The sequence below is a fragment of the Dermacentor andersoni genome, chromosome 5, assembly GCF_023375885.2.
Source record: "Dermacentor andersoni chromosome 5, qqDerAnde1_hic_scaffold, whole genome shotgun sequence".
In the NCBI taxonomy this organism is placed as follows: Eukaryota; Metazoa; Arthropoda; class Arachnida; order Ixodida; family Ixodidae; genus Dermacentor; species Dermacentor andersoni.
Genome location: NC_092818.1, coordinates 159,862,601 through 159,887,974, shown reverse-complemented (window position 1 = coordinate 159,887,974; position 25,374 = coordinate 159,862,601). Strand labels below are relative to the sequence as shown.

Sequence of the window (25,374 nt, the reverse complement as noted above, 5' to 3'; positions counted from 1 at the left end):
TTTCCTATGCAAATTTTGCGAAGTGTTATCAGAGTGTTTTGGGAACGGCGCAGAATATTGCCCGCCGCCTTGCAAGAACTATAGGTGCCACAATGATAAAAATTAGCGAAAACTGCGAGAACCTCATGATAAATAAGCATGTGAAGCTAAACGTGAATGGTTCAATCACAGTCTTTGTAAAAAAAAGTTTAGCAAATGCTCGAAATCGTTATATGCGGCTAAGGTTTCAAGGTGCCAAGTCATATGTGGGCAGAGATTTAAAGTACGTGGTTTATTTACAACCAACTTACGTTCGTAGTACAACTGCTCAAAACAAACAATTTCGAGAGAAGCTGGGGCGTGATTCTGAACGGTAGCCCGGGTCTGTCGTGTTTCCTTTTTTTTTTTCTTTTTTATGTAGCTCGTACTGACAACTATAAACTGCTGTTATCACCAACGTGACAGCGCCTCCTCTATTTTTTTCAATGCCAGCCAGATGCGGCCGATCCGGCCGTTCACCACCCTCTCCTATATCCTCTCCTACTCTCCCCCGTCGGCTATAGCGTTCGCGCCTGCCTTACGGTCGTGGGGGAGAGTACCATCTGGGTGGCCCCTCACAGCGAAAGTCGGAGGAAGACTAGCAGACGCGTGATAACCTGACAGACGCAGGTACGGGGCGTCTACCGCTTTTCCATCGGAACGGCAGCGGCGCGCGCTCAAACACATGACACGAAAGCAGCCGAACCCAAAGGGCCATTAGCCGTGCCATCTGGGTAGCGTCGCATCGCGGCAACTCATTGAACTAGGGCGCACCAACGGCTACCATTGGGGAGCGAGCGATTGCACTGGCATTAAAAAAAAAATACATAGGAGGCGTAGAATGTGAACTATATTCTGTTACATACATAGCAATAAACGCTGCGGAAGCTACGCAAGAATATCGGTCAAGAAACGTTATCACTCCGCGCGTTCCGTCGATGCTTCGCTGCGCGCTAACAGCGTTCGCTTGCGCGAGCAGGTACGTGAGGTTCCTCGAAACGCACTGCAAATAAAAAACCCGAAAAGAACAAAAATAAAAATGATCTAAAACAGCGCATTAGCAGCAGTATAGCACAGTGTGTTTGCTTCGAAGGATTAAAACTTGTTTCATTCAATACTGAGTCAATATAAACAACTGTTGCGCAAAATTGACTGCTATTTGTGGAACGGAGTATATAGGCTCTCGCGGCTCTGAGAGCTCTATAGGCTCTCGCGGGAGAGCCGAAACATATTTTTTGTTCTTTCTTTCAAATTTGTGTTTTTCTGTGGTCGGTGTCCGGTGCTGTTATACAACTGTGCATTTCTACTTTTTCCTTGGCTCAGTTCCGCGACCAAACTCTGTTCTCGGTGAAGTATGAGCCCGCATCCAAACTGCCGCAGGCACCCGCACGTCCTTGAGCAGTAGCTGAGCCATGCCATCCCACGCGCTGCCATCAATGGCGTCGCAAGTTAACGAACTTGCGTGCAGCAATTACGCCGCCGAAGTCACGGACAACGGAGCACTTGCCAGAAACGAACGTCACATATCGGCACGTGTGGAACGATATAGTATATAGGTTCTTCAAGCTTGCCGCCGCATTCACGTTTCGATATATCTCGCAGTCGCAAGTGTTGGGTTACACGGCCCGCGGCAACTGGCATTTGAGAGCTCTACCCCCCCCCCCCCCCCGTCCCCCCCCGCCGCTCCCACCCCTTTGCGAAAGATCAAGGTCGATGACAGAGCGCGAAAACAAGACGTCACACACGCGTACACAATGTCACAAAAGCGTAGGTGACGCTATTCGTGTTTTACGACGTTCTGAATTTTTGTCTCGCAGTTTGATTGCCTTGCAAGAATCGACGCAGAGAAGGCCTTCTACGACGAAGGAAGCACCTAATTTGCAAATCAGCACCAATAGCACCCTGCTCTTGTGGCAAAAGCTTGTATAGACTGATCTTTCATTGTTATTGATCCGCGTAGTGCGACTTAGTAGGCAATTTTGTTTCCCCGTGTAGCGGAATAAATGTTGTCGTTTACTTTTCTGATGCTCCATTTTACCGGTCACTATACATTATATGGCCAGGCCACGATATACTAAAGTGAGTTCGCAAAATGTATTTATCCCCTTGCGGCAAAACATTCTTTTATAAACATCATAGTGAAACCATACCGGTAAGAACATGGCTACAAAAAAAGGGTATCTTTGTCTCTTGTGTTAACTGTCGCCTTTGTGATGTACCAGAGAAAATTGAACATTGTTTTATTAGCTGCACCGACGCCATCATATTTTGGGATGTCCTTCAACGGACTTTAAAGAAATACTTTGATATTAACGCTCATATTGTGCGATACCTGCTGCCAATCTCTGGTAATAGTGCACCTTTCAGTATGTTTTTTTTTTCTCATGGGAATGCACAAGTTGTGGAAAATGCGAATGATGGACCGAAACGCCGAAACGGTGGTATCTACAAGGGTACATTTTATCCAAATGACCCTACACCAAAAACATGTTTATGATGGACTTTGTATACAACCATACTGTTACCCTATTTTGGTGAGGTGCTTATCCTTACCACCCTTCTAAAGTGAAAGCAACGTTTCTACTCACAGTATGAACGCGGCCTTTTCTGTGTGTGACTTTCATTGTGCCCTCCATTCTCTGACTATGTAGAACTGGTGAATGTCGGGTTAAATGCTACTGTAATAAATACCATGAACGCAAGAGAAAAAAAAAATGCCCACAAGCTGTTTTCTCTTACACGAAAGCCGCGATTTTCTAGAGCTGCCTTTATTCCACTCTTATCATCCACCGTTCACGGCCGGCTGACACCTCTGATAACGCAGGCGGAGCATCGCTCTGACCACTGACGAACCTCGAAAAGCGCGAGAAGGAATAGCATCCGAAACAGCATTGCTGCAAAATCGCGGTCGGGTTACCGCCACGCACAAGCCATCTCAAACGTTTTCGCGGCAGGGAATCCACGAAAGTTGGCTTTCCTCGCCTCTTTGTTGTTTATCATAGAATTTAGGTGAGCAATAGGTCGGTCGTAGGAACATTTACCCTCTGCTTGAAGACTTATTCACGTTCCGATGCCACGCTGATGACAAACCTTACTATTACCTTGTTTTGGCAAAACCATGTTTTAGATTTACCTATGTGAACAAAACTTCTATTTAACGTCCTCTCGGGCATCGGTCGCGCGCATAGTAGCTCAGCTTTCTCTGCAAATTAAGTTAAAAAGAGGTTGAGAAACCCTCTCTCTACATGTCCCTCTCTCCGCAATCTTTCTTTTTCTCGTATTTTTTTCGTGTTTTTTTTATTGTTGTTGTGTCGAGAAGGCCCGCCTACAAGTACAAAATGTGGACGCCTATGGTGATGCTCCAAATGAAAATTAATGTGTGTAACATTCGAGGCAGCATGATTCGGGACGGATGTGCCTTGCGGGTGCGTCGGCTATCATTACGAGCTAGAGTTGTGCAGAGGCGCCGCCTGTGCTGCACATTTCATGTTGCCTCCCTTTGTCATTGGTTCAGACATCTAATTTTCGTCGGCCGCTCAAAACAAGGCAGACCTCGCCAAAAAAACGACGATGAACTGTACCAGCATGACTACGGTAGGTTCACGCCGGGTCTCCTGGGCCGCGTACTCTAAATGCGTCTTCGAAACCTAGACGTTGCTGTCCATGCCAGTTGTTTAATGCACTTTGCTTGCCTCTAAGTAGTCATATGTGCAAATGTAGCGTAGTATTATAGATGTAAGGTTTGTGCGTGTTTTTGAGTTCACGTAAAGGCTCGTTTAAAGTTGAATTGTTCCCAAGCTACTGCCCCCCTGTTGAAAGCTGGCTGTAGACTGTGAACTGTGGGTGGCGTTGTCTAGACAGTTCTGAGAGTGACAGGTCGGAAACATCCGAGCACTGAATGTTAAGCGAAACGTTTATTTCTTACCCTTGCTGTTCAAATGCACGAGGAGTGAAGAAGCGCCTGCATTGAGCAATTGCTGAACAGGTTTAAAGAAAATTACTTTGTTTGAAAGCAAACACTTGGAAGACGCTTAAGCTTCACCTTTAATAGTGGAAAAGGACAGCATTCGGAGATCCCTGACTGCTCCTCACACTTCCCGGCAACTTCAGCTTAAGTAACCGTATTGTTTACCGGGAAACGCTGGTGGCGAACGCTATGCGCGAAGGCGAGGTTTCTGGTAGAAACGCGGCCTCTAGCGTGGGCCCGATTGCGGAGAGAGTGCGCAGCCGCGCCAAGAAAATTACATCATTTTCAGGTTTCTGTTATTGTTTCGAACTTTTAATATTTAAGTCAGGGTGGATTTAACATAAAAGGCATACGCTGTCGGTGTTTTGTTTCGGAACATTTGCTTGTGGGCTGTCATTCTCAAAAATCCGAGGAATAATCTTGTCAAGAATGTAAAAGAAGTATGAGCAATTTTAGTGATAGGATTGCGTGGCAATATAACCCGTATATACCGCATGTCATATAGTGGCATATACATATACCTAAATATATACGGCATTTATCGCTCACGGTCAACTCCGCCAACGCTGACGCCGACATCGACACCAGATTTTCTGCGACATGGGGTCCTTAACGCTGTCGCATTAATACCAACCTAAACGTTTTTAATCAGAGAACTTAAAGAAGTTAAAACAAAACCATTAAAGTATTTTTTTTTACAATTGCACACTTCCGCAGCGAATTATAGACTGCAACTCTGAAAGCAGCAACTTATAGAATAATAAGGACACACAAGTTTACCTTAATATTACACCGTCCAGTTCTCACTAAAAAAAAACAATTCAGGGGTTTTACGCGCCAAAGTTACGCTCTGATTACGAGGCACGCCATAGTGGGGTACTCCGGATTGATTTAGATCACATGTGGTTCATTAACCTCAACGGAATGAAACGTACACGTGTTTTCTTTCTTTTTTTTTTCTTTGTATTCCACACCCGTGGGAATGAGTCCGCCGTACTCGGGACCGAACCCGCTATTTCGTGGTCAGCTGCGGAGTGCCATGACCAATGAGGTACATTTTTGCAAAAAATTTGAAGGTCACTATAATTAAACTTATTCTCTTAAAGACAGCAAATTTTGCACCGATCAGTACAGCCAACTGTTCAAGAATTGCTGTCGGTAGCAGTGTTCCATATATAGATAATATAATTTTCAACGCACACTCGGCACAAATTTTTAAAAATCTTTTTTCTTTTTCACATGCTATAAGCCAGGCTCAGCCGTTTTCAATTGAAACCGTCGTTCTCCCCTGGTTTCCCAGAATTCCATGCTGTATAGGCCGCGTGACGATTGATCATTTTAGCATGGTTGCGAAGAACTTCTTCTTCTATGCTAAAAATTCATGCTAAGTACGGTTTTCTTAAATATATTTATGTGCAGCGTTATTCTGCAGAACGTTACCTCAAATTACCTCAGAAACGCATAATGTATCAACGAATTTACCGTTCGACGTTGCCGTCAATTCCGAATTTTCCGTTCTATAAGCGTACCGCCCCAGCGGCACCAAGTACGGAGAAGTGCACTTCTTCAAGGACATATCCGTGTAACAAGGATATAAAAACTGTAGCGGAGACAAGCCTGGGTGTGGAACCTTACGACATTTTCTTGTTTACGAGAGAATGACGAAGAGACCAAGCAACTCACCCCGCGCACAATCAGCAGCAGGGTCAAGCGCGCAGTGGCCTGCTTTTACAAGGAACGGTAAGTTATAGATGACATGAGGAAACATATTGATGTCGTAAACAAACGGCCTTCACGTACGAAAGAAGGCGCAGTTTCGCCCAAAAGGCGAAGCATCGATTGCGATAGCAAATTATTTCCCAGCTATACGAAGTAAGGATAGTAGTTTTATCGGCTGTATAAAATTGTAAACGTTCGCTTACTAACTGAATGAACAAGCACGGTGTCACGCACGCGCAGGTAAACATGTGATGTATAAGGATTACGTAAGATTAATGCAGTCAAGATAAATTACGGATATAAATCCTAAATAACATATATTTGTTGTTTTTAAGTACAGGTTCAAGTTAGTTTCCAGCTTCGTTATATAAATATTTTGGTCAAATGTGTTTTTTCACACGTACAACGCATCGTGGCATGATTCTTCGAAGCGTCATTCTAGTTCCTCAATAACTCTTTGCCCAGCCATTGTACTTCCAGTCACCACTTGCGTCAATGGCCGTTGAAACTGCCCATTAGACGGGCGCATAAATTAGTATGAAATCTAACGTACCTTACCTTAACGTTTGCCTACCGCCGCGCCACCAGAATTGCAGCTGTCTCTTACTAGTCGCCACCGCGCATGCACTCATGTTTGCATTACGGTTCTGACACTGAAGCTCTGTGACAAGCTAACTGTGTCCACAGTTACTTCAGAAGCACAACTGCAACATTCCAAACAAGCATGCGCACAAACCAACGTCATCAACAAATTTTCTCTTACTGTTACAAGTCCTCGCATTCCGGCACCTTTTTATCTATCTTTTAAATTTCAGTTTTGCCCTGCGGCTGCATAACCTTTGATGCATGCGAACTATATATTCCCTGATGTAGCTTCAAACAGGGCACTTTCCTTCTGTATTATCATCGGGCCTTTCCCTCACTCCTTCAGTACTGGTGTTATCTTGTTTTCGATACAGTTCCATCGCTGTCTCCGCTCTGCCGATGTTGCTTTCAGCACCCGTAATTTACTTCTGCCTACGCCGTTTCTGTAATATGTGCTGATTACTTTTTTCTGTGTATAATTGCTCCAGTGTGAGTAAGAGAGAATCAAAGAGAATACAGCACACAAGTGATTTCATTTCTTCAATTAATCTAAATTTGGGCCCTTCTGTCCGTTTTATTACCAGATAATTGTTTTCTTTAGGATTAGACCTTAGTTCACAAATTCTTGCTTCTACCAGTTTATAAAAATTACGATTGCTTTTGACAATAACCTCATGAAGAATACTACTCAAATTTAGTTTACTTAACACATGCACATCTTTGTACAACTGCAGACATTACCAGATTTTATCTATCTATCTATCTATCTATCTATCTATCTATCTATCTATCTATCTATCTATCTATCTATCTATCTATCTATCTATCTATCTATCTATCTATCTATCTATCTATCTATCTATCTTTGTAATTGCTATTTCGTGTTCAGGGTCCATTCTTAGGAAAATTACTGTAAATTCATTTTGCTCGATCTAGTTTCCGCTATTCAATATACAAAAATAACAAATTTAGAAAGCAATCGCTGTTGATGCATATGCTTAATAAGACTCATAGCTAGCCAGTAGCAGCTGCTAGTAACGTCTGGCATGCTTACTTTTTCGCTGAAATATAGTGATATAGCTCTACATGATACAACGTCGGAGGGGCGGGGTTTCCTTTAATACGCCGTTATCACCTTTACCCCTCTTTAGCGGTGTCATAACTACAGCGCAAACAAAAGTGAATGTATTTTAGACGTGGAACCGTTAGGTCATGCTTGCAACCATAGAAGTTTTGAAACATTGTTCGCGGGCATTTGTGCCAAGTTGTTATGGAGCGCCTATTCTAATTCCTGTATTGTGCGTTTGTTGCTATTTGCAACGTACCAGATGTCACGGATGACACGAAATGGGCGAGATTTTGGAAAGAGAGAGAGAGTACTTGCACATACGCAAGAAAAGCAGCGTCCAGGAAAAGCACTTCCTCGAATCTATGCGTAACTTCTGGCCACATGCTTCTGGCATCACATTCTGCCTCATTGATAAAAATGAAGTCTCTATGCGTTCTTCACTTTTTTTTTGGTGCGCGCCTACTGTTGGACTGGTTTTAAAGAACCCTGCTGACGTAGCAAGTGCAAAATAATTTTGGTGGTTCTGCTTTATTATGCGCTGCCTCTTCGGTTAACTCAAGCTCGCCCTTCATTCCTTTTATTCGTTTCCACCAAGAAGTCAAAGACGTACTCTTAACGACAGCGTCTGCTTCTTTTTTCTTTTTGTTCTTTGGGACTTGAATGTGAAAGAGCTGAAGCTTAATTCAGCCTACGTTGTTATTTGTCTGCTCACTCAAGAAGCAATAGCTTAGAAGATCCCAAAGTTTGAAACTAGTGTTGTCTTTCTGTGTTTCGCTGCTTTAATCTGCTGCATTCGCGCTAACCTTTCCCAATAGGAATTTGTGAGCGGGCGCAGGTTTCCCTATAAGCGTAACCTGACACATTAAAAAAATCTGTATAGTAGTTAGGGGTGTACAGGACGCACTCCTACACCAACAAATAAACTAAAAATGTTTAGACCATGAAATTTTAGCATTATGAAATATTCAGATATTGGCGATTTGCCTTTTCAATTACAAAATATACCACAATCTTTCTATGCATTGATATAGACGGCGGAGCGAACGTGAATGCCACGACGTATAGCATAAATGAGGTTCAGGCTGTTGGCTGTGGTTGAACTCATCCTGGCAGAGGTTGCCGGTAGCGGCAGCACATGAATGATCCACTAATATACTAAATAAGTTAGTTCCGGCCACATGCAAGAGCGAGAAATTTGTAAGCCAAGTTTACCCGAAATGCCAATAAATTCTGAAAGAAAAACGCCACATTCGCACCACTCTATATTCTGAACAAAACAGGTTTCTTTGTCATTCTTCCAGAAATTATTGTAGGTTCTATACATTTCATCAAACTTAAAGGATCATCGTAGGGTCCATCAAAATAATTTTTTGGGTGAGGACAGACTATCAAAGTATGTTTCATCAGGGACATAGCTACCTCAAAATAGAAGACTGGTGAGGCAATCATTATTCCTTAAAAACATTTATCATCAAAATAATTAACACTGCAATTTGATTTATTTCTACTGATTACCTCAGAAAATACTCACCCGCTGCATACCATTAATCCTAACTGTGCCAATTCTGCAGGTAGAAATTAGGAGGGCTACTATAAATCGGTGCTGTTTCAGATATGGCCTCTTATACATTCTTTTCAACCACCGCAACGGGCTCAGCAGCTATTTGCGTTCTGTCGCCGGTAAAGGAATTGTTCGTTACATTTTCAGACGGCGGCGGCTGCATCCTATGTTGCTGTACCGTGCTTTGTTTGTGCGTCAAAGAAACCCAGGCAGACAAATTTATCCCGTGGTCCTCCACTACAACGTCTCTCACTATTTCAGTTAACGTAGACCCTATGAATCAATGAGTTAATTTCTTAATTATTCAATTATGCATAAATGTTTCTGTTCACAATCTCTTGTAGTACAATGACAATGTGGGCTGCCCCGTCGTTACCTTTCACTGCGTGCTGTCTGGTGGTCGGCCGAGCTCAAAAAAACGCAAAATGTCATCCGCACAACTTCCGGAGATGCCAGAGGACTGATTCGTTCGACAACAGCTGGTAGAGTAGTCGCATTTCTGGAAATAGCTTTCGGCGAGCCACCACTCGGAGAACACCGTTTAAAGAAGCCGACGCCTAAGATTCCTTGCCAAGGTTTGCTGAACGCTACCTCGCTGCCCCCCATGTGTCCGCAGATTCCTCTTCGCGTGAACAGCTACTTCGCGGTAACAGCGGCAATTCCCCTTTCTGAGGACTGCCTCTTTCTTAATTGTCTTTACACCGGTTCGAAATTATGGTACTACTCTAAGGCCCGTCGTCGTGTACATTCCCGGAGGAGCGTTTACAGTCGGAGGAATTTCTGTGAAGTTTTTCGATGCCTCTGAACTCGCTGTGCGACAAGACCTCGTCGTCGTCGCCGTCGCCTACAGACTGGGACAACCAGAGTTTCTGAATTTGGGCACGGGAGATGCACCGAGCAACATGGGCCTCTACGACCTGCAACTTGCGCTGCGATGGGTCAAAGACAACGCCCGTTCCTTCGGCGGTGATCCGAACGTGATATCCGCAATGGGTCAAAGTGTCGAGGCCATCTCAATCTGCATCCATCTCCTGTCACCAAGTAGCGCGGGTCTCTTTCAGCGCGCCTTTATGCAAAGTAGCAGTCCGTCCGTTCATCAGGACTTTCGTGAGCCGCCCAGTGCAGGCGAGAACCAGAGCGGACATGCTCGCAGACTGCCTCCACTTCAAGGAACGTGACTCGCGTGAGCTTACCGTGACGGAGGTCATCGCCTGCTTGCGATCCAAGGACGTTGGCGACATCTTGAAAGCCGTGGAAGCGTTCAACGCAGCTGGATTGAACGGTTTATTTCCGATCTAGGGCGACGACTTTGTGCCGGGAAAGCCCGGCAAAGCAATTGCGCTTGTTCCGCACAATGCACGCGACGTCCTGGTGAGCGTTTGCGCTGCCGAGGGAGACTTCTTTATCGAGCATCTGCTCACGAACGTCAGTATTATCGACAACGTGGACCTCGTTTCCAAGCAATACATGGCAGTGATTATGAAGGTACTTCTAGGTGCAGTTGTGAGCTCTGACACCGGACCTATCTTCGAGCGCTATTTCGGCCCGGTGACTGCAAAGAATTTCTTCAATAGGAGCATCACATCCTGTGTGGAGAGGGAAGGTCGAAATCCAATCAAGTTAAAGAGGCAATGTCGCTCGATGTGACTTGATACGCGATTATGAACTACATGATCCATGACATTACAATGGCATGAAGTGAGCGAGATGAGTCGGAGGTTTTCCATACTGGTAGGCTTTCCCGACTTGGGGATGAGAACTACCTTATCCGCCTTCCATTCATCAGGGACTTGCCCTGACTCCCAGACTCGATTGATCTCATTTGTCAAAAGCTTTATTGCCTTGTCATCCAAGTTCTTTGAAGTTTGTTTGTGATGCCGTTTGGTCCAGGAGGAGACCTGTTATCGAGGTTAAAAAGGACGTGTCTAACCGCTGATACGGAGAAGGCTTCATCAAGGAGTGGGGCACTCAGCCTGGTGTATTCCGGGTATGGGACCTTCTCTGCCTCCCTGCATGCGTCACTGTCCTTCCAAGGAAGGTAGATGTACAGCATGCTTTGAGCGATATTGCTTTCCGTTGTATCATGCCTAGTTAGGCCTTTGATCATCATGTCCAAAGCTAGTCTAGCTGTCTCTTTTGATAGTTTATTATTAAGAAGATTTTTCACAATGCCTCATTTACTGTCCCTTCTCATACGACTATCGGTTTCCGCACATGCTTCCTTTTGTCGCAGCGACAAAACATGTTGCTGCGACAAAAGTGCAGCGTATGAGCCAATTTCCTTGTTTAGAGCTGCAATTTTGGAGCCTACGCTCAAGTTCTTGCGTCTGCCATCTAGAAATTACGCTATGCTTAGCCTCAAGCATGTGCGCCATTCTGGCATCCATTACCGGGGCCTCGAAATCGGTAGTTATTGTCTTCGTGGCCTCGTTTACCGCCTGCTTCAGGTTATCTAAGAGTTTCTGGTATGTCTCTCCTTCCGGAGTCTGCTCTCCTCTGATTTTCCTAAAGAGGCCCCAGTCTGTAAATTCGAACCTTCTGAGTGGTTTGGTTATAATTCGAAGGGTGAGTTCTACAATGTAGTAATCGCTGGCCAGACTCTCCTGAAGGTTGTCTCAGTCCCCATCTACTCCATGTACGAAAGTTAGACCCGGGGTAGTGTCCCTGCAAACCGAGTTTCCTATTCTTTTATAGGAAATCTCGGGTCAGGGACAAGGGTCAAGCCGATCTCTGCGGCACATGTGGTAAGCTAAGTGCATTTGACGGTACCATAACCGCAGCCCCATTCCTAGTTCGGGGTATTAAAAACCCCTGCCACTATTAACGGGGCCTTTCCGGCTAGCTTGATTGCTGAAGTTAGTGCGTGCCTGAAATTTCTCCTTTTGTGTAGGAGTGAACTGTATACATTGAGGATGAAAACACTCAAATCCTGGGCCCTCCTAGGGATTATCCTCGTGAGCTGGATCTCAAACCCTGTCTTATATTTCGGTACATGGTGTTCAATAAAGGGCATATTGTTGATGATCAATGTAGCAATACCCCGTGCTTTTTCACTTCTGGATGCCACAGTGCGATAATCCGGTAGTGAGACCTGGGAATCCAACAGTGTTTCCTGTAGAATTATGACCTGCGGTTTGGGTTTCACCGACCTCACAAGCTGCCGCAAGGAGTGACTGCATTTCGGGGAGCTCGCGCAGTTATATTGTTAAATTTTTTAAGATTCTTTCGTGATTCGAGCCATATTGATTACTAATTTATGGGTATGGTACCCATACTGCCATCACGCGGGACCATCCCTTTATGATCCTGTGCTGCATTAGCTAGAGAGGCTTTGTTTAGCCTTTCCATGTGAGTAATTCTAGAGTCTATTCCTGAAAATGTGCCCATAATTTGCTGCAGCGAATTTTCAATGCGGTAAGCATGTTTCCTAGGCTAGTATCGAAAGGGGCGAGGCCTCCTTTCTTAACTAGCTCCTCTGTGCCTTCCATCCTCTCCCCCTCGTCCAAATCTATATCTGGCTCGGGGTTAAGAAGTCTGCGTTTATTCGCACCTGCAGCTGAAGGCGGGCCAGGAGTCGAACGTCGAGAGACGGCTACTGAGGCTGTTTATCATGCTTCTGAGCGAGCTGATCTCTAGCCTCAATTGGCGATTTTCATTTTCTAGTGACTTCATACGCGCATCACTGCCATGCTCTTACTGTGCCTTACCTCCAATGTTCTCGTTGAGTGATTTTTGTTGCCGTTGTTCCACGATTTGGTTAAATCTGCCCACGTGGTTCGCCTGCCGGACCGGGATCTGGGTCTGCACCAGCATTTTTCGATCGAGTTCTTCCCCTTGATCGACAGCGTCCATCTGAAGGTGGACGTTCTCTAGAACGGGAGCGCGCGCGAAGGATGGAGCCTCCTCCGGGCGCAGGTGGCGTCTTCTGACGTAAAGACTGCCCGTTGACGTCATGCGTTTGCTTTGGAACGCTGTTCCTAGCTTTTCTTATCGCTACCTCCGTCTTCGGACGATGTATGGAATTTGTAAGCCCTTTAGGCAAGCCTTACCAACCGCTGGGTGGAGGCCACCACACGCTTCACAAATGGGGTTACAGAGATGTTCTTTTTCCTCCCCTTGTCCTGTGTTCTTTTCTAGACTACATATCTTGCACTTCTTAAGATCTTCTTCTTTGGCTGTACAGACATCAGCATGGTGCCCGATACGACCACACGTATAGAACACGTCGTTTTGTCGCATGTACAGCGAACAGCTTACTAGTGTTGAGCCACATACAACTGTATTAGGCACTCTCAGTCCCTGGAACAAAATCACTACTGTTCTCGTTTTCTCCATTCATTTGACTTCCAGAGCTGTGGGGTTTCTGGGTGTGACGAATAATGTATTGAGGTCTTGCTCGCTTAGTTCTCGGTCAATCCCTCTGACTCACAGGTGCCGTCTGGGGCTGCCACGCAAGCCGATGCTTGAAAAGCTTTATCTTGAATTTGAAGTTGCTGAACAAAAGCATACGCCGCAGCACGATGATCGTTGGGCGTAGCGATAACCGGAATGTTCTGTACCTCGTTAAGACATATTGTATCCTCGCTTGCTTGGGCTTCGGTAAGAGCCGCCGCTTTGTACAAAGCCGCTACAAGTGTACGCTGTCAGCTTTCGCCACGTCAAGTCCGCCTTGATCTACTTGATTATGATTACCTTGATCTACTCCTTGGGTAGCCTTGGCAGCCTGGATGCAGCCACTACTCTGTTGAGCTTGCCCTTTCCCGTTTCCTTGAAGCATCCATTAGCCGCGATATTCGAATCAGCAGCAGATTGTTCACGTTCGACAACTCCGCTTTCTTGTGTCCCTTCATGAACGGAGTTCCTCCGAGTTCATCTCCATACCTTCGACGGTAATGGGCCCAGGTATGATGAACCGCAACAAAGAATAGGGTCAGGAAAGATGCAAACCACTTGCACGCCCCGCACACCTGCCACATTTGCGGGCAAAGCCTAAGCCGCCCTGTACTCGACGAGTCCGAGGTTAGCGCGTTATTACTAGCGCGTCCACGACGTGACTGACAGTCAAAGTCGCGTGAAATTCAACAAAGTCCACCCACCGCCAAGAGCTTGGTATCTACAGGTTCCTTACAGATTGCCGATTCCAAAATCGCATAGTTTTAACAGGTCCAGTGCGAAAAACCGGACGAAAGCGGTTGAAGAAACAGGAGCCGATGTAACACACGTCCGCACTGGTCGACTTCTTCTTTTTCCTCCTATCCTAGGATTGGACCTAAAGAAAGCTTTTCACAGTGTTACCTACGAAACAATACTAAGCAGAATAAATGAGCTAGGCCTAGGCCAGCGAGTATAGTTATGTACGAGACTTGCTTACTAACAGAAAGGCACACATTAAGATAGGAGACCTTAACTCCGAAGAACTACAGATCGGAAGCGCAGGTACGCCCCAAGGTTCAGTAATATCACCGATGCTGTTTACCTTGGCTCTTATCGGATTACCAGCAACGCTAAAGGAAATCGATGGCCTCAATCATACCATCTACGCTGACGATATCACCCTCTGGATGAGCGATGGCAACGATGGACAGGTTGAAAACACATTGCAACGTGCAATACAAGCACGTTGCAACCTAGCAGGAACCGGACTGATAAATCTGAGCTCCTCATTTATGTACCATCGCGACGTGGCCAAAAACCACGCAACTACGAGGAACGAAACAATCCGCAAATTCACCTAGCTACGGCAGATGGTACGCCCATACCCAAGGTTGACAAGATCAGGGTATTGGGCCTCATCATTGAAAGTAATGGCTACAATGGAAAGATCATACGCAAATTAGAGAATATAACATCTCAAATGATGCGGCTACCTAAGCGAATAGCCAACAAACATAGTGCAATGAAAGAAGGCAATCTGCTTAGACTGCTAGTCCAAGCGTTCGTAATAAGCAGATTAGTGTACGTGGCATCGTACCTACGATGGTACTCGTCAGAAAAATACAAATCAGACTGCGTAATCACAAAAACCTACAAGCAAGCAATCGGACTCTCCATCGCCAGCAGTAACGATGGAGTACTGCAGCTAGGTCTCCACAATACACTGGATAAGCTAATCGAGGCACGACGAATAGCACTATACAAACACCTGTCCAAAACTAGAACAATTAAGCAAATATTGGATCGCCTAGGTATGAGATATCACACCCAACATGGCGTCAAAGTAGATATGTCCAGACACATCAGAGATACGACAACTATCCCTCCAATGCGCAGGAATATGCATCCCAACCACCGTCAGGGTAGTCAGGAAAGCAGAGCACGCGATATACCGAATTCAGTAACGGCAAAGGCACAACATATATAGACGCAGCTAAATACAGACAGAAGCGCGTCTACACAGTAGTGGTGATAAATTACGAGGAAAAATGCACGACGAGCGCTGCAGTCAACACGCTCCACGCAGTAACCTCAGAGGAAATGGCCATCGCGTTATACATAGTACAAACACAAGCGGACGTAATCATCAGTGATTCCCAGACGGCGATACGAAAATTCGCCAGCAGTCGAATCTTCCCAAAGGCACTACGACTCCTACAATTAGCTAATAACCGCGACAAAAGTGTCGATCTTATCTGGACACCCGCTTACACACTACCAGATGGTAGCAATGAGGCGGTGCACCGCATGGCTCGAGAGATTACGGACCGAGCCTCGGTTGCACTCGTCGTTAGCACTCGTCGTTAGCCTCACCGACTAACGACGAGTGAGAGTGGGAAGGCTGAATGACCAGATTTCACGAAATTACACAACACCAAAGACTGCAGAGGCGCACATTCTCGCCGCCTCACCTAAAATTAAGCAAAAATCAGTCTGTCGAATGGCGGCAGTTACAGACCGAATCCTATCCGAGTCCAGCTATCATGCACCTAATACACCCAGATTTATACACGACTGGCAAGTGCATGCAGACATAGCGACTGTAGAGCCTCGCTGGAGCATATCCTACGAGAATGTACGGCTATAAAACAGAATAACGGCGATGCAGCCTCAAACAGCGACAGCCTCCGCGCGCGCTGGGAGTCTTCGTTGCTCGACTCGGACCTGCAGCACCAACTCTGGGCCACCCAGCCCGCCGAGGAAGCGTCCAAGGGCCAACAACCCTTGGCCGAAACCTAGGCGAGGTCCAGGCCCACCCCACCAAATCACAGGGTACTTAATAAAGTTATTTGAATGAATGAATGAAGGGTGAATGCCTCTCTCAGCGACCTCCAATTACGCCTGTCTTGCGCCTGCTTTCCCAATTTCACCACCCCACCTAATTTTCTGCCATCCTAGACTGCGCTTCCATTCCCTTGGCACCCACTCTGTAACTCAAATGGTCCCCTGGGTATCTGCCCTGCGCATTTCATGGCTTGCCCAGCTTCGTTTTTCTCTCCTAATGTCAACTAGAATATTGGCCGTATCCGTTTGCTCTGTGATCCACATCGCTTTCCTCCGGTCTCTTAACGCTACGCCTAACATTTTTCGTTCCATTGCTCTTTGCGCAGCCCTTAACTTGTTCTCGAGCTTCCTTGTTAACCTCCAAGTTTCTGCGCCATATAGTAGCACCGGTAGAATGCAATGATGGAGCACTTTCAACGACAGAGGTACGCTCCCTGTCAGTGCTTGTTTGTAAACAACAGTAGTCGGTAGCCCCAACTATACCGTACTTCTCACAATCACCGAGGTGTTACGGAAAATGTTACGGAAAAGTAACACGTCAGCGCTTGTCTGTGGTAGTTGTTTCCTTGTGTCCTCGTCTTTTTCGCGCTGTTTAACCTCAGTTCTAAGTATGAACCAACTAGCCCTCAAAGATCTTACTTATGGAAATTATGCCTCATCATTCAATCAACTACTGAGTTTAATAAAAACAGCATAGTCATCCGCAGTATGTGCGTCGCCAGGACTCGAACTAGCAGGGGAAATTACGGCCATTTCATTATGAAGACAGATCATTGCAAGTTCAGCAGAGAAAATTATATTTAAACTCATTTTAAATGTTCACGATCACCGGTTGGTTATCAATAGTTCACAGCCGTCCACTGCGGCGTCTCTGATAGTCCAACTGTTGCGTTCGAACTTTAAAGTGTATGAATTGATCAATCAAGCAAAATTGTGAAGCGTTACATATTAAAGTAACTTTATATTACACTACCTTGCAAAATCCTGTTTAACGTGATTGAAAAGCGCGTCACCTGACAAATTATTTTTTGGCTAGGACACATTGCGAAATTACAGTCACCAAAGTGTTAAATGGCCGTGACTTTATGAAATTTGAGATGGTTAAGTGACACGTCCAGATCATTTGTCGTGAGATTACCCACATGGAACTGGCAGATAGTTTTCGAACATATTCCACATCGTCCTTTCTGCCAACTTGACCTAATTCTAATTCATTTATTTTGTGTTTGTCGCTATTTTCAGCGTACCAAAGGTCACGGACGGCACGAAATGGCCAAGGTTTGATGAAGAGGGATAATATTTGCACATACGAAATCGAAGCTGTTTTCAGGAAAAGCATTTCCTCGAGTCAGCGTGTAACTTGTTCCACCACATTCTGCCTGATGAATAAAAAGTCGGTATGCGCTCTTGATTTTCTTTCGTGCGTACCTAGCGCGGGACTGGTTTTAAAGAACCGTGCTGATGCAGCAGGCACAAAATAATTTTGTTCGTTCTCCTCTCTTATGGGCTACCTTTTATTATAACATAGCTACATCCCACAAGTTCATTTCCTCCGTTTTACACGCTTAATTTTTTGCGACCGCGATCATTTGCATTTTCTTTTATTATTTTCACTTTCAACAATAAGCAACCGAAGGCTATACCGACCTTGAGTGTTATTTTCCTGGTCACTGTATAATCAAGGCGCATTCTAGAAACTCTCAAGGTTCAAATGAGTCCGAAAGAGTCCAACAAGCACAGGCGTCAATGCCGACGGTGGCGCTGTGTATTGCTTGCCTTCACTTATGTCCTTACTGGTGCAATTTCTCAGTTCACAGTGGCTTAAGCTGTCGGTAAATTCAACTACAGCACCTGTATCTCGGGTCCCTCTATGTAATTTCACATTTACGTTCCTAGTCCTGGCCATTGACGTTTGCAGCGTAGTAGCGTAAGAACAAAGTGACGTGATAGTCCGGGCGATTTGGTGCTCGTACATTTAGTGATTATGTGTAAACACCAACTTAGTGAACCCAGGTGAACGACTGAGGATAACAGCACAAGCGCCGAAAAGTAGTGCCGGTACTTGTGTTTTTAACCCCATTCGTTCGCCTGCTTTTACGGCGCTCGCTAAGCACAAAGGTGTTGGAACCATTGGTGTCGTTGCCTAATCACACGAATGGTCGTGAGAAGTGTGCCTCGCTGATCACGTGTTGGTGGCTTCATAACCCAGGCTGTTGATAACGTTTGCTAAACCTTGAAACAGGCATAGTATCGTACGATCGAACACTTTTACTGACATTTGGGATCTCTGTTTCTTAGGAGAGGGGATATGGCCGCCATATTTTTCTATTTAATGTGGATGCCTTGGTTCGCAGTTTTCTGGCCAGTATCAAGGCACTCGAACAAATATGCATGGCGATACCGAACCGCCGCGCGATTGTCTGTTAAAATTTCTTCTAGAAAGAGAAGCGTAGGAAATGCCCAATATGCTCGCCAGCTGGCACTTCATTCACGCGGCCTCTTTGGCGAGAACACACTTAGCACCTAGAGAGGAGCGCAGGGCCCGAAAGGCATCCACAATATCGTAGCACACGGTGCCCGCAACACGACAGTCGCGCGTGTGATCGTTGGCTCGGGCAGCGCGAATCCTGTAGAGAGGAAAGGGCGCGGGTGTCTCTCTCGCTCCTAGCGTATTGCGCTTTCCTGTTCTTGGGCTTCGACCTTAACCGCATGGTATAAATGCGAAATAATGGCACCGATCGTGAAGATTCGAGTGATCGGTGGCGCGTGGAACCACAAGGCCGCACGCGTTGCGACGAGCGTGCCTCCCGTGTACTTCGACACCTATTAAGCTGTGCTGCTGCGTAGAGGCGCCATCGATACAGCTTTACCCACGTCAGTTCCGTCCTCCAGCGGCCGCGTTCGCCACATTCTCGTCAGCGGTTCGCTCAAGAAGAGCTCGCAGCGATAGAGTGGCGCGGAAGGAGTCGTGGGAAGCGGCTATCGTCTTTCCACGGCGCCAGCTGTCCAGGCTCTGCGCACCGACTTAGGTGAGACTTGAACTTCCTCGTCCTCAGCGATACCATTTATTAGATGCGCAGATGTCGCATGCTGCTTGTTATTGAAAGTTTATGTTGATGCGATTACGCGTATGCAATCTTTAAGCTGCTGAAAGACACAATGGGTTGTGTCATGTATTAGACCTGTCTTAAATAAGTCGTGGTGTCGTCGCAATCGTAACACATTTCACGAGCGAGTTATTGGCATTGACAAGTGGTGGCTTCCAAAATTTAACTATATTGAGATTGAAAATTGATGTGAATTGGCGGTCTCAATTTTTTGTTACTTACAACTGCTTTTATTCCACGAAATATGAAGCCAAGAAAAGGTTCCTTGGCTTCCTCGTTTGTTGATTTCATGTGGCTACAACTACTGGCATATTGAGAATGTGCGAGAGCGTTATACGACAGATAAAAACAAAGGCTCCTAAGAAACAAGGCGCACCAAACTTTGTATGTGTGTACACAATTTCGCGCTGTTTAGTGCGTTTTGTGCTTTATTTATTTATTTATTTATTTATTTATTTATTTATTTATTTATTTATTTATTTATTTATTTTATTTTATTTTATTTTATTTTTGTAACATGTCACGAGGAGCAGCCGACGCCACCTAAGAGTGCCAACCTCTTTTTTAAAATCATGTAAAAAAAAAGTTCATATTCACAAGAAGCTCTTACGCTGGAATTGGTCGTAAGAAAAAAGTCCTGCCAATGTCGGACATATCATTACCGAAGGCGGTCAGCGAATGGTGAATAGCACTTACGAAAGAGAAGCGTTGTGAGATTTGGCCCCAACAGCTTACGTCACCGACAGCGTCAAGAAAGTGGTCCCATATGTGCAGGAACTCACGCATGGCATTAACAATGTGCCTTGTAGACATGGCACCAATGATATTTTGTGCGCTGCAGAAGTGAACCTTGATGTATCGCGCAGTCGAAAGGCGCGTCGAAGCTCGTCGCCTGCCACAGCGTAGTAATGGGGTTCGTCATGTTTACTGCCATATTTCCCTTCGCTTTCGAATAAAGCTTGGTTTTGAGAAAGTTCTTACGGTATATCCTAACGTGTTTCTCTGCTTTCGTCCGTCCTTGTCACGTTGAACTTTCACAATGGGAACAAAAGAGTGCCTAAAGTGTACGTGGGAACTGAAATTTACATTATAAACAAAAAAAAAAAACAGCGCTGTATCTTCGGTTGTGCATTATCCACATTCGTTTTTTTTTTTTGTTCATGGAAAGCTAGAGCCTTACTCTGTGATGAAGCTTTTCTTTAATTATTCTAGAAATTGCAATACATTAGCGTTTTGTCACGATTAATGGAGAATTCTAGAGTTCAATTCAAACAGACCATCACCGTGTGCTTCAGTTGTAAAGAATCCTAGCTCAACCAAAAATAAAAAGAAAAACGACAAAGGAAAGATATCCTTCGGAAACACTCACCATGAAAACGAGCACGTTCAGTATTGTTGTTATTTTTAGTCAGTACCACAGGAAATACGTATCCATTATAAAAATACTAACTCTAAGGGTTATGTCCACGTTCACAAAAAGGCAGCAGTGATATTACGCAATCCGTGACGCTTTAGATCTGTTTTCGTTTTTTTAATCACAATTTGCATCCATCGCTGTGGCTAAAACGTCGTGGCCGTTCTGCTGCCGAAAAGAAAAGCGCCCGTCCAATTTTTCGGGGCGGTGGCCGCATTGCGTGGGAGGTGTACCAGGCGTTTCTTATTCGTTAGAGAAACCCAGGTAGACAAATTATTTCCGGAGCTTCCCAATGCAGTTTCTCTCACCAAGCTCAGTGGCATTAGGACTTTAAACGTCATTAATCGATCGAGGAATTTATTTATAAGTAAATCTCAATTTCTTGTTTTACTTGCAGTACAAAGACAATGTGGGTCGGCTTGGCGTTACCTTTCGCTGCGTGCTGTCTGGTGGTCGGCAGAGCTCAAGAAACGCAAAATGTCATCCACACAACATCTGGAGATGCCAGGGGAATCATTAGTTCTACGACGACTGGTCGAGTACGAGCCTTCCTGGGAATACCTTTCGCCGAGCCACCAGTCGGAGAACACCGCTTCAAGAAGCCGACGCCTAAAAAGCCCTGGCAAGGTGTACTGAACGCTACCTCGCTGCCCCCCATGTGTCCGCAGATTCCTGCTCGCATCAACAGCTACTTCGCAGTAACAGCGGCGGATCCTGTTTCCGAGGACTGCCTCTTTCTCAACGTCTTCGCACCCCTCACAAATGGGTCTGCTCTTAGGCCCGTCGTCGTGTACATTCACGGCGGAGCATTCACGGTCGGAGGAATCGCCATGAAGATCTTCGACGCGTCCGAACTCGCTGTGCGAGGAGACCTCGTCGCCGTCACGGTCGCCTACAGACTGGGACCCTTCGGATTTCTAAATTTGGGCACTGAAGACGCGCCGGGCAACATGGGCCTCTACGACCAGCAACTTGCGCTGCGATGGGTCAAGGACAACGCCCGTTCCTTCGGCGGTGATCCGGACGCGATAACCGCAATGGGCCAGAGCGCAGGAGCCATCTCAGTCGGCATCCACCTCTTGTCGCCCAGTAGCGCGGGTCTCTTCCAGCGTGCCTTCATGCAAAGTGGCAGCCCATTCATCAGGGCTTTCGTGAGCAGCCCATCGCAGGCGGGAACCAGAGCGCTCTTGCTCACAGACTACCTCGACTGCAAAGATCGAGACGCGCGTGCGCTCTCCGCGACGGAGGTCGTCGCCTGCTTGCGATCCAAGGACGTCGGTGATATATTGAGAGCCGCGGAAAGTTTCAATGTAGGTGGACTGGACGGATTCTTTCCTATAATGGGTGGGGAATTCGTGCCGGGAACGCCCGGCAAAGCGCTCAATCAGGCCCCGCCCAACGCGCGCGATGTCCTGGTGAGCGTTTGCGCTTCGGAAGGGGACTTCTTTATCGAGCATCTGCTCACGAACGTCAACAATATCGACAGAGTTGACGTCGTTTCGAAACGCAACATGGAAGTTTTAATGAAGCTACTGCTAGGTGCGATTGCGAGCTTCGACACCGAACCTATCTTCGAGCGCTACTTCGGCCCGGTGACTGCAAAGAAAGGAGTCGAAGTGGTTCGCGCTGCTTCGGATCTCTTCGGTGACATTTTGTTCGGTTGCCCCGCGCTCAGCATGGCCCGCGCACTCTCAGCTGTCAATGCGTCGGTGCACGTTCTCCGTTACTCTGAGCAGCTGTCCTTCCTCGACTGGCCCGCGTGGATTCGTCCGACGCACAGCGACGACATTGTGTTCAGCCTGGGCTCTGCTCTCAGCCTGGGCGGCCGTCCTTCGGAGGCAGATGTCAAGGCAACCGAAAACATGATAAACGTCGTCTCGACGTTCAGTCGCACCGGGTAAGGAGTGAACCAGCTTTAGCTTTTCGCAACTTTCGCAATTAGTTCATAAACTTACTCAGCGGCATAAAACGCCATGTCGAGAAAAAATTAAGAACGTGTTGTGGTGTGTATTGCGAATATCATATCTCATCTCCATCGCATTAGGAGCCTTCAGTTTATTTATTATTGATTTACGCTAATGATTCTTTAGGGAACTCTAATATTGCGCTGGGTTTGTTGGACACCATGAGTACTTTTCTATATACCTATTTTTGGCCCAACAACGGCCTTGCCTGTGTCCGTTACTGAAGTTGAAAGCAAGACTAAAATTGTGTGTGTGTGTGTGTGTGTGTGTGTGTGTGTGTGTGTGTGTGTGTGTGTGTGTGTGTGTGTGTGTGTGTGTGTGTGTGTGTGTGTGTGTGTGTGTGTGTGTGTGTGTGTGTGTGTGTGTGTGTGTGTGTGTGTGTGTGTGTGTGTGTGTGTGTGTGTGTGTGTGTGTGTGTGTGTGTGTGTGTGTGTGTGTGTGTGTGTGTGTGTGTGTGTGTGTGTGTGTGTGTGTGTGTGTGTGTGTGTGTGTGTGTGTGTGTGTGTGTGTGTGTGTGTGTGTGTGTGTGTGTGTGTGTGTGTGTGTGTGTGTGTGTGTGTGTGTGTGTGTGTGTGTGTGTGTGTGTGTGTGTGTGTGTGTGTGTGTGTGTGTGTGTGTGTGTGTGTGTGTGTGTGTGTGTGTGTGTGTGTGTGTGTGTGTGTGTGTGTGTGTGTGTGTGTGTGTGTGTGTGTGTGTGTGTGTGTGTGTGTGTGTGTGTGTGTGTGTGTGTGTGTGTGTGTGTGTGTGTGTGTGTGTGTGTGTGTGTGTGTGTGTGTGTGTGTGTGTGTGTGTGTGTGTGTGTGTGTGTGTGTGTGTGTGTGTGTGTGTGTGTGTGTGTGTGTGTGTGTGTGTTTGTGTGTGTTTGTGTGTGTGTTTGAGAGAGAGAGAGACATGGTGACCGAAACAAAACGTTCAAACGTGCTACGATTACTACATAGGCATTTTAGGTTTTCATGTTTCATGTTGGTATGTTTGCATGTTTCCTAGCGAAATGCGGCGAATGATGCGCGTGGCGTCCCTTTCAGGCAACCATTTTTAGAAATCCCACTTCTTTTTCTCTCTATGTGATATTAATGCAGGTATCTGCATATTATCAATGAAACAATAGTGAATGACACATTTACTATGTAATCTTTCAAGTGCACCGGTTTTCTCAGAAGCATCACCAGCATGTCACGCATATTATGCAAGTATTGTGTTCACCGTAGCCGAAATGTTAGGTTATTTTTGGTACACAATCATCAAGTCACGCCTGATGAACTGCCAATTTCAAGACACTACGCTCAGTCACCTTTACGTGTAGTTCACAACTTTGCCGCAATTTTAACGCTTTCGTGTGCGTTCGTTGTATTTTCGCAGGGTCCCAGAGGTAACAGGTGACACTAAATGGCCAACATTTGATGAAATGGGGCAGTACCTGCACATACGGAACGGAAGTACTATCCAGGAAAAGCACTTCCTTGAATCCACGTGTGACTTTTGGCAGAACCTACTACCTGATCAATAAAAAAAATGTCTGTGTGGGTGTTTGATTTCTTTAAAACACTACTGTTGATGCTTGCTGGGTATGAACTTTGAAAAAATAGACTAATAGAGCAATCGTCAAACAGACTTCTGAGCTCCTGAGGCCAGCAGAGTACTAGTTTGCTTCCTACAGTCAGCGGTCCTGGAAAATATGATTTCGCAGTGATGTCGGCCACCTCAGATTTTTGTGCGTCAATGTTTGTTTCGCTACACATCTTTCTCCTTTCCTTTTCCTTTACATTAATTTCGCCAGTGACAGTAGCACGTCAAAATACTTTCAATGATTAACTTCGCAGCCCTTCCCCTTTTCCCTCTCTCTCTCTCTCTCTCTCTCTCTCACACATCTGCTGTAGCATCGTTCACCAAAGCTTGTGCTAGTAACGCAAATTTATACAGTTCGTATTAAAAACCCAAAGGCCATAATTTATTTGAAAGAAGGCAGAGAGGTCGGCCTGAGCTAACGCGCTCTAGCCTGCTACTCTGCATAGGGGGAGGGGGAAGGGGAACGGGGACATAAAGGCGTGATGAGGAATGATGATCACATAGAAAGAGGGATGCGCAATGGTCAAAGCAAGTTCAACATTCTGATGATAAACTTTCAGAAAGCTCATTCATGAAGAAACTATCGGGTTTCGTATCTAGTCTGTAGTCACCAATTAAAGTGAACTAAATATAAAGGCGTTAGGACGAAGCTGGTGTGTGGACCTCACCTACTGTGCGAGCAGCACAAGTGCCAAACAAAACCTTTACAGTATGTAAAGAGCTAATATAAAAACCTAATGTTAGTGCCAATGCAAGTAGTTGCATTTCCTATTCTCCTTCTCGGTTTTAACGTGAAGCATCTGACGGTAAATTTGACTTTCAGTGTAATCAATTGCTACGTAGCATTTTTAGGAGCTCTCCAGATTCAAATTAGTGCAGAGGAAACGGACAAGCATTTGTTGAAAGAGGATTGCATCGTTTCTCATTACCTGAAGCCTGATTAGGCATACTGATGACAGTATTTAGCCTTGCATATTTGCAACCACTGAACACGCTCTGTTTCAGCGGTAAAATCGCCTTTTCACTCAATTTCGCCAGTGTGCTGGTTGTCAATTATGACGCTACAACTATCCTTGTTCTTTCCAAAATATCAGGGAAGGAGCAGTTGAGGAAACACTACAAACACACAGGACGGCTTGATTATTCCTTGGAAACTTTCCCTTCTGCTATCGGACCGCAAAAGTAG

General features: G+C 45.8%; 1 protein-coding gene and 1 long non-coding RNA gene across 2 annotated transcripts; both read left to right on the top strand.

Moving 5' to 3' along the window:
• Positions 1-15,966: 15,966 nt before the first annotated feature.
• LOC129385122 (uncharacterized) lies at positions 15,967-17,548 on the top strand. The gene is made up of 2 exons (XR_008612701.2): positions 15,967-16,125; positions 17,380-17,548. It is a non-coding gene; the product is annotated as an uncharacterized lncRNA (long non-coding RNA).
• A 1,293-nt stretch (positions 17,549-18,841) lies between these two features.
• LOC126531493 (acetylcholinesterase-like) lies at positions 18,842-24,145 on the top strand. Its single transcript, XM_050179033.3, has 3 exons — positions 18,842-19,166; positions 21,056-22,555; positions 23,982-24,145. The coding sequence occupies exons 2-3, from the start codon at positions 21,066-21,068 to the stop codon at positions 24,127-24,129; spliced, it is 1,638 nt and encodes a 545-aa protein (XP_050034990.1). The 5' UTR covers positions 18,842-19,166; positions 21,056-21,065; the 3' UTR covers positions 24,130-24,145.
• Positions 24,146-25,374: the final 1,229 nt, after the last annotated feature.

Bases quoted from the DNA above. Each gene is read 5' to 3' on its own strand.
- LOC126531493 (XM_050179033.3), top strand. From the start codon at position 21,066: ATGTGGGTCGGCTTGGCGTTACCTTTCGCTGCGTGCTGTCTGGTGGTC. The intron at 22,556-23,981 runs GTAAGGAGTGAA...GTATTTTCGCAG, and splicing joins TCGACGTTCAGTCGCACCGG to GGTCCCAGAGGTAACAGGTG.